A 12,744-nucleotide genomic window follows, 5' to 3' on the forward strand; every position below is an offset into this window, starting at 1 on the left:
CAGAATCATCATTTTCCTTGCTTTCTACACTCAAGTGAATGAAAGAATGCGTACAGACAGACTGCCTGTTTCCTGTCTCAGAAGAAATATCCCCGAGTCAGAGAAAAAACCAGAATCTTTGGAGGTGGGAAAGGCGCAAGAAAAAAGATATCACCCAACGGTATGGTTGGGAAAACTCCGGTACGGTCGCCGGGTGTCATTCGCACTCGCCTTTACCAGCGGAAGCGTTTTGCACTGGCGACTGATGCCCCAAAATAGAGGGACCTCATGCTTCCTTCATTTTGGTTCCAATGGATTCGGTATTTCACGTTTCACCCGTCCCTCAATGACCAAGACCTTCCGGCCAGTTCTCGTGTGGTGCAGGAACCCTCAGACCGCGCCAGCCCCTCGTCGCTAGGCCAATGCACCTTCAGCATTGTTCTCTGCTGGCGCCGGCTATCTAAGAAAGTTGCTGGAAAACAAAGCATTTGTGGCACTTTCTCAATGCTCCACGTGGTGTTTGGTTGACACATCTGTGCTGAACCACGTAGGAGACTGAGGTCATGTTTGAAATGGAATGACGCCAGATATTTGCTAACAGAGCGACCTTTGCATGGTTCCTGCTCTCGAGTGCATGGGGTTGCTTGCTTTTTATCCAGTGGCATACCGGTGTAGTCTGTAGAGTGTGCCACCTCCAGGCGACGATATGAATACGGAATCATCATTTTCCTTACCCTTTACAGACAAGTGAACGAAAGACTGCGAAATGTGTGCACGGCAATTTCTTCTCTTTGAGGCCTGTCAAAGCCACAGGTTTGATCAGCGATCGAGAGAGCTGGACAGTTGCATGAACATCACTTTGCCGACAGCACTATGGCACACCAGTGATAGGAACGGCCGAGATGTTGACTTAGGTGGTGCCAGAAACCAGTGAATGAAACATTATGGGCCTGACCAAGATTTTTCTGTGTCCATTTCCACAGCGTATCGTCAGGCTTTAAAAATGGGATAAAGAGCCGTCGAAGGTTGCAGGGGGAAAAACAATTAAGGGGTTGACCTAAGGCACTCGCATCAACTGGTTTTGGGAGGACAAACATGACAAATAATTCTGTAACTGCTGTCTTCGCTGGTGTATGGCGACAAAACGACAGGTCTCGTAAATTCGCTGCATAGCATGCCTCTCAGATTGCCTCAGACGGTTTGAAAACACTTGTAAACGACTCACCCAGTGTAACAATATAATCGGGGTCGGCCATTAAGATCATGCAGCAGCAACCCTACTGAGACATTTGAGGTATATCAGTAAAAGACAAAACTTGTCTCCCTGGGAAGATCTCGAGAGATGGAGAGACAGTGGCGCTGAGGCTGACACGAGAGTGTGTGGCGACTTGAAGTCATGTCCAGGATTTTCCTACTGACATGAATTTGTGTCGTTTTGGGGATACCTGCGCCTTCACTGCGACTGTGTGTGGCAACTGATACAGAAAGGTCTTGTCCTCTAACACTATGTCCGCTGATCAGCAGCGAAGAGTCCATATATGCGCCCCCGACATTTTCGTTGCTTCTGAATTGTTTTCTAGTTATGTGGCTCATCAATTCCTCCCTATCAGCTCCACAATTATGGCGGATCCTGGAATTACTAGGAATAATCACCAACCTCATGTTCTTCTCGGAGTGGCACACTAGCGGGTCTCACAGAAGTGCAAACAGAGAGTGCACATGTAACATCATACTACTTCGGGTGGCAGCCACACATTACACCTGGACAGTTAACGAATCGCCCTGAGCAACGCAATGTTTCAGAGGATTAGTGCAATATGCACCTGTCCATGTTTCAGCATGTGAAAAGTAAACCAAAACAAGGATGAACTTATATGGGCCAACTGTACTCGCGTTGCCCAATCCTGAGTTCCTCTGTCGAAACGCGGAAAAACTCGGCAAAAAATTTTTCGTTTCCAATACATTGAGGAAAGCACGTATTCTTGACTTTTATTGGAGTGACTGGCCTTTCCCCATGGATGATGATATGCAACAGACCGCCAGCGGCTTCTGCTTGATTCGTCCGGCTTGGCCGCAGAGGAAGGGCAGCTGCTTGGGAACACAGAAGCGGCAACTCTAAAATGCCAAACGTAATATAGGTTTTCACAGCTTGTTTTCGGTCACCGACAGAGCGTTCATCCCCCTTTAAGACGTCATGTCGGCAATGCTCCTTTCTGGCAAAAGGTCCCATGCTTCACTAACCGTTTGGCAATTCGACAGCAGACGTTTTCCCGCGTGGTCGGCTGTAGAAACACACTGAGCACACAGTCTGCTCGCTATATAATATACCCAATAGCAGGAACTGGACACCAAAAACAAGGGTTCACAGACTTGCAACCTGCGGGCGTTCTGTCGTATTGGGGCCGACTCCCCACATCAAAGAAATCATATTAACGTTGCTTGTGTCATGCGCGCTTCTGGAGCAATTTCTAAAGCCCCATTCACCCCAGCGCATGCCACCAAGCCTTTTTTCGCCCCTTTCTTTTTGGAAGGTGACGTCAACGATTTGTGACGATAACGCACACTGTGTTCCCGGCTTGACTTGTGTCTGACAAGCGAAACGCACTATATCTTGAACGTGAATCTAAAGCCCCAATGAGTCAGCTCTTAGCTGGTCCCGACGCAGCTCCGGGGACGGTCTCCCGCGGTTCAGAAACAGCGGCATTTTGAGGCTTATCCGCTCACTTGTGGCTTTCTTTAACTTGATGTCTTTTACTTGCCAAGATAGCGGATTCCTCCCCGATAAGGCGTGGCAATCCTAGTAGTGACTCTTGTTGGGGAGAGAACTAGGGGCATCATGAGCTTGCCGTCGTACTTTCGTCTCTCACGTTTCTCTGGGATGCGAAAAACAACGCTTTCCCGGATTTCCTAGTCCTGGGACAGAAGCGGTAAACTTGTGCGTGGGCCCTCCTGTGGCTTCGCTTCATGACAGATGTGCTCGGTGTTAGATTGGAGACTCAAAGTGTCTCCTTTATGGAAAACCTAACCAAATTATATTGACTATGACGGCCACTTTCTTTTCCCCGATCCTCCCCCTCTCCCGCCGTATCAAAGGTTTGGCTACAGCCACGGGAGGTTGTTCCTTTTTCTGACTTTAGGCGAGCGGTTCTCGCGAATCTTCATTGCAGGAAAATGACAACATCTCGAAGTCACTCTCCTACCGCCACCAATGGAGGAAGTCGCCCTAGCGGTCAGGCGGCTGGGCCCCTGGTCGGCAGTGGAGGGGCGCATACCACATATCTGGATGAACGTGTTGCACGCTTACAAGCGGAAATCGAGCGTACAACACGGCGCCTTGAGATGGAAAAACGAAAACTGCATGACCTGGGGGAGAATTCGAGGAAGGCGCAGCATGAGTTCAACGATAAGCGACTAAGATACTCGTTTAATAAAGCGGATGGCATCGCAAACGCTCGCAAGGCAGAAAAGAATCTTACGCAGCTTGAAAACAGACTTGCCCAGGCGCTCGTTAAATTCAACTCTGCTAATGATGAGATTAACAAAGTGAAGGCGACCATCGATAAACACCGAAAAGATCGCCTGTCTATGGAAAAGGTTTATAGACAAGTGTCACGCGAGTTGTCTGACCAGGCGTACCAGTTAAACGAAGTAAAAGAGAAAGTCGCACAGATGCAAGAATGGGAACAGCAAACGACGAAACGCATGGAAGAGTTGACAAAGGTCCAGGACCAAGAGAGAGAAGAATTCAAAGAAAAGTGCCTTGTGATGCAGAAGGAACTACGGGAGCAGGTAACCAGCCAAAGAAAAAAGGGAACAGCTTCCGAGCTCGCACCGGTCGATGTGCCCGGTCCGCAAAGCTCGTGGAGTCCGGTAACACCGAAATGGAAAGCATGTTACATGGTCAGTACCAAGGAATGACAGATATGTTTTTAACCCCTCCAAAGAGGTGCCCCGGACATGTTGTATTTAGAAACAAGGATGATTACGGCGTTTACGAGTACCCCTCGTATTCGTATTAGCAACAAACAAGTTGACCTCGACAATAAGCAAACAGGTATAAAAACAATCCACACATTGGGCAGGAACAAGGACGTACTGTCTGCTGGTTAATCCTCTGATCAGTGGGTGCACAGCACGCCTCAATATCACTGCGTCCTTTAGCACGTGCAACTGTGGTCCACTGCAAGACGTTTTCTCAATGTGGCACTGCCACTGCATTCTACGAGGTACGTAGACAACACCAGCATCTCTCCAGGGAGACTAGTTGTTTTGAGGCTTCTATCATCCCGTTTGGTTCTGAAATCTCACGACTTGCCGGTGTAGTTTCTTTAAGTGATGTGGGGTTTTGATCTTGCCACGCTGGCGGGGAGCCCTCACTGAGGTGGCAGACACTCGTGTCGTGCACGATACGATTTGTTCAAGAAACCTTAGCCGTCCGGATGGGATATACCGCAGTCTTCCAGAAGCGGAACACCTGATGTACGAGTCGTGTCCTGTTCTAGGATCGTCTGATCAAAGAGTTTGACATCCGCGCACACAGAGAATCTTCGAACCTCCGGGCGCAGATGAAGGGAACACCGTATAATGTCGCTGAAGAAGAGCAAAATTTCAACCCAGAGAGTCTCATGAAGCTCATCTTGAAAACAGCGCTTCTCAATGCTGTTCAGCGCCACAGTATCAAACAACACCGGACAAAAATTGCAGTTTTTGAGCGGGCTATGGAAAGTATCAAAACCTCAACAGGCATTTCAGGTAAGAACATCAGACGCATTCAGCTTTGATTACGGAGAGCTTCCACGGAAGCTGTGTGCTCCATATTCAGCTGTCACACATAGCCCTTTGTCCCAGCGTTGCGTTGAGAAGAGAAATTTGGCCTGGAAAACATTCGTATTCATAGCGGGCTCTTCGTAGCCCCAAGATGTGACCTGGTGGAGGACTACCGCCGTAGCATATCTATTTCTCCAGGTTACGTGGCAATTCTGTGCTCAAGCTGTAAAGCTCGTTTTTGCCGTAAAACGAGAGCTCATCCATCAACCCGAAAGCTTCGCTTCTATCGCGCTGATGGAAAATACATTTGCTTCCGCTTTACAGTAGATTTGTCTGCTGCACCGGGATGGTCAACTCTTCAGAACGACATCTGGTTCACGTCTGTTCAGCGGACTTCACACATACGCATCTTCTATCTGTCTCGCTTTCTTCTGACTTGACTAGACCCGTGCCTGTTTGTCTCTGAATATACATGGCGTGCTGTTTGTGACGGGGTTTTGTCCACATTTATTTTTCTAATGTTTACGATTTCTTTTGTCGCGCTACGGTCTACAGTGCAGCATCCAAAACGTCTGCCACTGCATCGTGACATGTGCCACCGGTCTGTGAGCCCGTTTGCATTTGTATGCGTACAGACCCCGAAGAGATCGTAGCCATTTTCTCTCAGTTGGAGGAGCGCAATTACAGCATCATGACGTACGTGAACATGCTGAACTTCGAGCTTGAGGCCATTGAAGCCAAAAAGCGGGAACTGGAGACGCACATTCAGCAACAGGCTCAGCACGAGGCATCCGCGCTGCAGGTGACAGATGCGTCACTGCGTGGCGAGGCTGCTCAGATCTCGAAAATGCTGTTTGCGACAGCTGGAAAAAATGCTCTTGTTCAGCATCAGCTACACTGTCTCGCCCAGACTCACGAGATACTCATGGAAGCAGCAGCCCTCGTGGGCCACGCCTGGAAAGGCCCGCTCAGCTGTGACGATCCCCCGCCTCCTGGGACAGCGGAGGAATGCGCTGCCGCTGCCGGAAAGGCGGGAGCCGTAGACTCTCGTGGTCCAGCCCCTTTCACCCCACTTCGAGACTGTCGTAGCAAGGCATCAGACTGGGCGTCTTCTCAGGAATTCGGCGGCAGCGAAGGGTCAAAGAGCATTCTCCCTCTCCTGTGGTACCTTGAGAAGTTTATTCTTGCGAACCAAGGCAGTCTTTTAGCTGCGGCTCGATCTGCCACCGAAGAAGCTCCCGACAACGGCGAGTCCCCAACTGGCCTCACCCCCTTTCTCGCCACCGCTCACAGCAGCCACCGTGCTGCAGGAGGTGGCAAGGGTCCGGAAGCTACTTCACTCTCTCCAGAACCTGGTCGTCTGTCTCCGAGAAGCTGCAGCGGCACCCAGGGCTCTGGTGAGGGGAATCGCATGGGCTCTGGAGCGCGGAAAACCATGTGTGTCACGTCCGCGGCTTCACATCCACATGATAGCGGTTGCTCGGCTGTCACTGCAAGTAGCCCGTCTGCTCTGGCTCTCTCCGGCCGGTTCTTAGACTCAGAAAATACGGGAGGGCCCTCCACACTCTCGGGCTACGGCGGAGACAGCCACAGTGGCATGGCAGGCTTCAGCGACCTTCGAGAAGACCATAGAACAGAAAAAGGAACAAATGACTCGTTGTGTCCCCTCGTAAGTGAGGACGGAACCCGTCGCAGGGGTGCGAAACTGTCCGGACCGCTAAGGGGTACGGGGGACGTGGGAAGCGACCCCGGACTAACAGGCCACTCGCTGTCGCGTGCAGCCAACACGGGAGATGGTTTACAGCCAGGCGAGACAGGAAAACGAGGGCGGTGCGGGGAATCGCGTGAAGGGGCCCTGCCAACACATGGCAACGGAGCAGGAGGCGACAGCGAAGACGACGATGAGTGGGGGATAGGGACTGATAGGCCTGGTGGCGATGCGTGGATCGCAGACAGGCCTTTGAGTATCGGCGAACTACGGGAGCGGACGATTCATGTACTGAACAAACAAAGAAAGAAGAGGGGTGATGGCTCTGGCACTCTGTGTCTCTCCGAGAAATTGTGTCTGTTGGCCACCCCTGTACTCGATAATGCAGGTAGGTCTTGTGAGCAGTTGCACACGACGACGTACAGACAGCAGCCTGCTGCTTACGGAACACAGTGAAAGCGAAGAAACCAGGAAACGGCAAGAACACTGTCTTGGTAACTAGGACGTAACACAGCTGCACCAGACTTCGAGTTAAACGCGAGGCAGTCTCGTCTCTGGGGGTGACAGGGGTCTACTAACGGAACAAAACCTAATGAAACAGCTCGCAACTCGTTGGCTTCTTTTTCATGCCTCCGGAACTCTAATTTCGTGTCTGCACCGCGCATGTGACCCTCGACATCCCTATGCATGAATCTCGCTGTTTTGTTGAAGCACTCTATTTTGCAGTCGCTGTGTTCCCCGTCGCTCTGCACTCGGTGCGCTGTGGCCACGCATTAGGCCTGTGCTCGTTTAAACAATTTCCTTTATCGCTGTCCTGTCAATGCCCCGTCCCATGCTTCTCTTCCACCCCATCCAAGATTCTCAGTGATTTGTCTCGACTCTTGCTCTTTCGTGCAGCCTACAAAGCCTTGCAGCCGGGCGCCGTTTCTCTTCAATCGCGTGCCAGCTCGTTTTCGCTGCAGAGTCCAGTCCTTTCGGCAGACGGGGGTAGCTCGAACGGGGGCAGCGTCGGCTTCTTGCAAACACCAGACAACTGCGCCCGTCAAGATGGACGCCAAGACAGAAGCAACGACGGAGAAGTCAGGGATGCAGGAATGTCGGCGGCGCCTTCGACTCCAGGCGGTGGCCCACGAGGGTCTCGTCGCGCGCCACGGAGTGGCAGCACCTACGCCAGCTCCCAGAGAGGTCTGCTTCTCCGTCATTCGCGAGGAAAGGAGAAAGTGTTTGTGCAGCTGTCCAAGAAGCGAGCCGGCGAACAAGCCACGGGAGCGGCTGATGGCGTTGCCAGTGAGACTCAGGAAGCCCCACAGAAGCTGGGAGCCTCGGGCGCGACACACGTGCGCAGAAAAACGGAAATGCCGCGTGAAAACGGAAGCCGAGTCCGCTGCTTCAGAAAACGGGTTTCCGGGCCAACACTGCGTACAATGCCGTCGAACGTCGAGGAGCGAAGCGGCGAGGCTACTCGAATGCAGGCGCGCGAACCGGGGACAGCGAGCGCGCTGCAGGAAGACACCGCCGCGGCACGGATGGTCAACACGCAGGGGGCATGCGCAGGTTTGGAAGATGCTAGGGAGGACACAAGAAAGAAGGAAACGCAGAGAGAGGACAAGGAGATGGAAGGAAAAGAAAACGGAACGCGAGGCGAAGGAAGTTTGTCTCCGTTCGAAAGAGAAGACGAAGAAGAACAGCAGCAACGGGACTTAGACGGGAAGTCAGATGCGAATGCGTCAGGCGGAGGAGCTGCGGATCACGAACTGGAAGGAAAAGGAGATGAAGAAAGAGATGAAGCATCTTTGCGCACTATTTTTGGTTGTTCACGAGAGGAAGCAGTGATGCTGTGCGTGACCGATGGACACAACAACGAAGGCAATGGCACACTGGACAGCAGATATGCAAGAGAAAGTCTTGGGGACAGTTCAGAAGTCCAGGACGGAGGCATTCACGATGTCAACTCGGAGAAGGGATACGAAAGAGAAGAAAGGACTGCACTCGAAGACGACGCGGAACCGTCTGAGAGTGTGAGCCGAGGACAGACGGGACGCACAAGTGAAAAGAAGCGTGCAAGTGGGGAGAGTGCGTCTGACGAAAAAGACCATGAACCACAGACTGAGATGCCGTTGATGCCGGCAGCCTCTGGAACAGAAGAACACGCTTCTTCCGACGTTTCGCCGAAGGAATTGCGAAACGCTCCTGGTCGTACCCCCGAGGCTTCAGCAGAGAAGCTTCCAGATCTCTTTGACCCCACCCAGAGCCTGATCCAAGAATGCGGGGACAGTCCAACTGACAACCCCTATCAGGAGGCAGACCCCCGCGACAGAGCGCCCCCAGATGACTCGCCACACGCGCCTGAGGCTTCAAGATTGCAGCAACTTTCTCCAACTCCAGTAGAAGAAACACCGACCGCAGCGGACTTGCAGCTGTTGTGGCCTTCCTCGGCACATGCAAACCGTGGAGAAGAAATCGACGGAAACTCTATCGGGTCTTCTCAGCAGACTCCTCTCCCTCCATCTCCGCGATCTACACCGCTCCCAGAGATTCCATTCTCCTCAGACGTTGACGAGGCCGGGGAACCCTGTGTAGAAGCCGGGTTTGAAAGAAGCTCCGAAAGTCATCTGAGCGAAACAAACGCTGTATCTGAGAGCGTCGAAGCTTCAGTGCACGCCTACGCTTCTAGGGATGCTTTGTCGCCGTCCCTTCTCGATCAAACGTCAGAGGAGTCACGGACAAACGAGAAATGTTCGGTCCCCGCAGAGGCGACAAAGTTGCCAGATGCTTCTGCACGAAGGGGTGAAAGTCGCCCAGTGACCCCAACAGCGTGGCATCCAGGCGTGTGGCCACCCGATCTCGTGCAGTGCGGCGACCGGAGCCGGGTCAGCAGTGCCGGAGCGTCTGCCCTCAATTCCTACGGGGGTGAAGATGAGGTGGCAAAAATACACCATTTGTCTGAGAACCTCGCTCTCTGTTCGAGCAGTCACGGTGACATCTCTGATCTCCGGGCTTTCGTTCCTCGAGCCCTGGAGGTTGATATCCCGGTGACGGATCAGGAGGAAGTTAACAAAGTGGGCACATCCGCGAACAGGCATCGAGATGGCGATAGAAGAGAGAAGAGTCCCCAAAAGCCCAGCGACGTTAAAAACGAAACGGAGGCCGCATACACGACACGTGCCGTAGAAGAAGAGCCAGGAAGGCGCCTCGAAGAATCTCCGAAAAGATACGACATAGAAATACCGGTTGCAGGGTTCCCACGGGCCTCCGAAAGATTCCAGAGCGAGGTGTTGGAACGACCCATGCCTCCATTAAGACCTCCGTTCTCAGCAGGATCAAGAGGGCCCTTCGAGTCTCCAAGTTTCCCCACCGCTTCCCGTCTTGATGTCCAAAGGCCTTCCTCCAGTCCGTCTCCTGGATTCGCTCCTGCTCGAAGGCCGCCCAACTTGGGCTTCCTCCCACTGCCTCCAAGAGCAATCAGGACTCCGAATCCCAGACCGCTAAACCTCCCTCAGCGGCTGCAAAAGGCCCGAGACACGGGCAGAGAAGGCTATCCGCAGGCAAACCAATCAGAGGCCACCCTTCTGTCTCTCGAAGAGACGAAAATTGACACGTTGGCTGCGAGGGTGCCTGACGAGACGGTTGCCCCTCTCGCAGCGTTCTCACTTACGTTGTCACATTCCCGAGAGACATCAGAAGCTGAGGTAGACAGAAAGCGCGACGTCGATATCCCACCAGAAAGCCGCGCTGAATCTCGGAATAGCGAAGGCGGATCTGTCGCTGTGCGGATCTCGGAGGGAGATGCGACTGAGCAGGGAATCGATCCAGAGGCAGGAAGCCCGTTCTCCTGTGCAGAAGGCCAAGGCTCTGTCGCCCATCCCGCCTCAGTGAGGCTTTCACCTTTTCCACTCTCACACGGAGACGCAGCCGAGGAAACGGCAAAGCACCCAGTCTTCCACGAAGAGACGCCGTCTGAGACGAGATCGCCAGAGCCGTGTGGTTGCGGCAGCGTGGACACCAGAGAAGAAAAGGAAAAAAGGACTCTGAAAGAAACAGACGAGTGGACAACAGGAAACGCAGACGAGGGCAGTCGTTCATTGGCGAGCAGGTCCAGAGACGAACAAGGCAGTGAAAGCACACAGAGTCGGGGGAGAATAAGGCGAGGAAATGAAGACCCACTAACCCTACATGGAGAGCGAGAGGCCGCGGAGAAAGAGACGCGTGTTCAGCGCGCGCGCGCGACTCCTGATTCTTCTCCCTGCACGTCACCGACGCCTTCTCCTGCCGCCGATCAGCATGATCTCTCACTCAATACACTTGAGTCTTCTATTCCGGGTGCAGGCTCTCCGGAAACGTGCTTGGGCGGGCAGTGGTCCTCAGACTCCACCGGTCCCAAAACGCCTTCTGTCCCGGGACCTGCAGAAATATCTGATTCAACATCTGTGTTGGGTCATCTGTCTCAACCTTTTGCAGAGCCTTCCCGAAGCGCAACATGGGACAACCAGTTCAGCCGGGGGACGAGGAAGCTGCAGATGCAAGGCGGCTGCTTCCCACCTCCTACGGAGCATATCCGCCTTCTTCATCTGCCACTGTGTTCCCGCCACGATTCTGGAAGAGGCAGCCCAGGAAAGGGAGGTCACAATCGAGCTGACATCGAGAACGAATGCGACGAGGGAAGCGTTGGGGGGAATCGTGCGTCTGAGTGTGCACGACAGAAAACACATCAAGCCCGCGGCAGTGACAGTGAGCAGAACTCCGCTGATGCACCTCAGAAGGAGGGTCTGAGTTCCTTCTTTCACTTCCCTAACGATTTGCCTGTCCCGCACTACCACACACCCCCTGGGACACCCCCCAACCGTTCCAGACCCACAAGCGCACTTGGTGAAAGAGACAGAGAACCAGGCCACGAGGAGACAGTTGTTGCGGAGACTGTCTTTGACGGCAGAAGGATCACGGCCAAGGTCAGTCGCGTGCACGTACAGAGAACGCACAGCGATGACAAAAGCGCGGCAGAAGTGACAGATGGAAAAGCCGAAGTGCGAGCAGAGATAACTCCACAGGAGGGCTTCGACGAGGAAAATGACGAAACGCAGGAGCGTCACGTAGAAGCGGCAACAGAAGAGGTCGGCCCAGTGACAGAAGAAGAACTACTGAAAGCCGCCACAAGTATCTGACTGGGAAGCAAACGGAATACGTTAGATGAAGTGACTGTCGGAGAGAGAGGGAAGTGAGAGCAAAGTGATATGCTTCCGCTATGCGGCGCATGTTAATAGCCTCGTTGATTTGCTCGCTGTGACAGAGTGATCTTCCTCAAGGACATGGTGGCTCTTTTTCTGGAGGTCTCTGCATGATTCGAGCGAGGGACAGAAATTCAGCATATTTCAGGTATACCCCGGGGAGTTTGTGATACGCAGGCGAGGCAACAGGACATACGCAAGCAGCTTCAATATGACAACCGGAGGAATCAGAGATATTCTTCGTTATCTTTGCCTTCTCGCTGCTATGAGGCTTGTGCTCTTGCTCCTGACAAGGCCGACAGAACAAGCAAGCGAACTCGCGAACAGAAATCATGCCACCCACGCAAGCCCTGTATATACGCAGAAAGGAAAAAAAGCTGTTCCGCGAAAATAACATAAACGTAACAGTAAAAGGCAGAATCCGCGGTCCGCACAAGAGTGGGGATTCCTGCAAGAACAGGCAGGGAATCGAAACGCTTAAACAGCCAAATTCCGGAGTTGTGCTCTTCGGCAGCGCGGCACGACCTATTCTTGCTACTGACGACATAACATGACACAAATGTAGATAGCGCCTACAGTCCCCACTTGCGGAGGCAACGTTTACCTGCTGGAAGCGAAACACTCTCAGTCCCAAAGCACCCAGTGACAGTTTATGAAAAGCATTGGCAGCGGCACACAAGCGACGGCGCCGTCTGCTGGGGTCCCTCAAATGACGAATCATCTTTCACACATATTCACAAAGAAAAATAAGGATAAGAAGTTGATGCACAGACGCGAGTGTGCAACGAAGTGGCAGATACTCCCACAGAGGAACAATCTCGCAAACAAAATCAGAGGCAGAAGCATGAGCAAATACACAACTGACTGCACGTGTTTCTCAATGGGAATGTTCGTATGGCTACTCTCCCCGGTGGCGTCACTCAACAGACAACGCATGTGCCGGTTCCCGAAAAACAGTTGCATTCCGGATGGACACACGTGCTGCAGTAAGGCACTTTGTAGAAGGAAACGGCTTTGTGCATTCTTCTTGATTCTAGGTAAGGAATAGAATTCACTGTCTGTGCTTCA

General features: G+C 52.7%; 1 protein-coding gene across 1 annotated transcript; it reads left to right on the plus strand.

Moving 5' to 3' along the window:
- Window positions 1-2,021: 2,021 nt before the first annotated feature.
- On the plus strand, window positions 2,022-12,094 carry TGME49_202970 (hypothetical protein). The gene is made up of 4 exons (XM_002367538.2): window positions 2,022-3,768; window positions 4,482-4,731; window positions 5,382-6,842; window positions 7,352-12,094. The coding sequence occupies exons 1-4, from the start codon at window positions 3,151-3,153 to the stop codon at window positions 11,611-11,613; spliced, it is 6,591 nt and encodes a 2,196-aa protein (XP_002367579.1). The 5' UTR covers window positions 2,022-3,150; the 3' UTR covers window positions 11,614-12,094.
- Window positions 12,095-12,744: the final 650 nt, after the last annotated feature.

This window comes from Toxoplasma gondii, chromosome VIIa (genome assembly GCF_000006565.2).
Source record: "Toxoplasma gondii ME49 chromosome VIIa, whole genome shotgun sequence".
Taxonomy (NCBI): domain Eukaryota; phylum Apicomplexa; class Conoidasida; order Eucoccidiorida; family Sarcocystidae; genus Toxoplasma; species Toxoplasma gondii.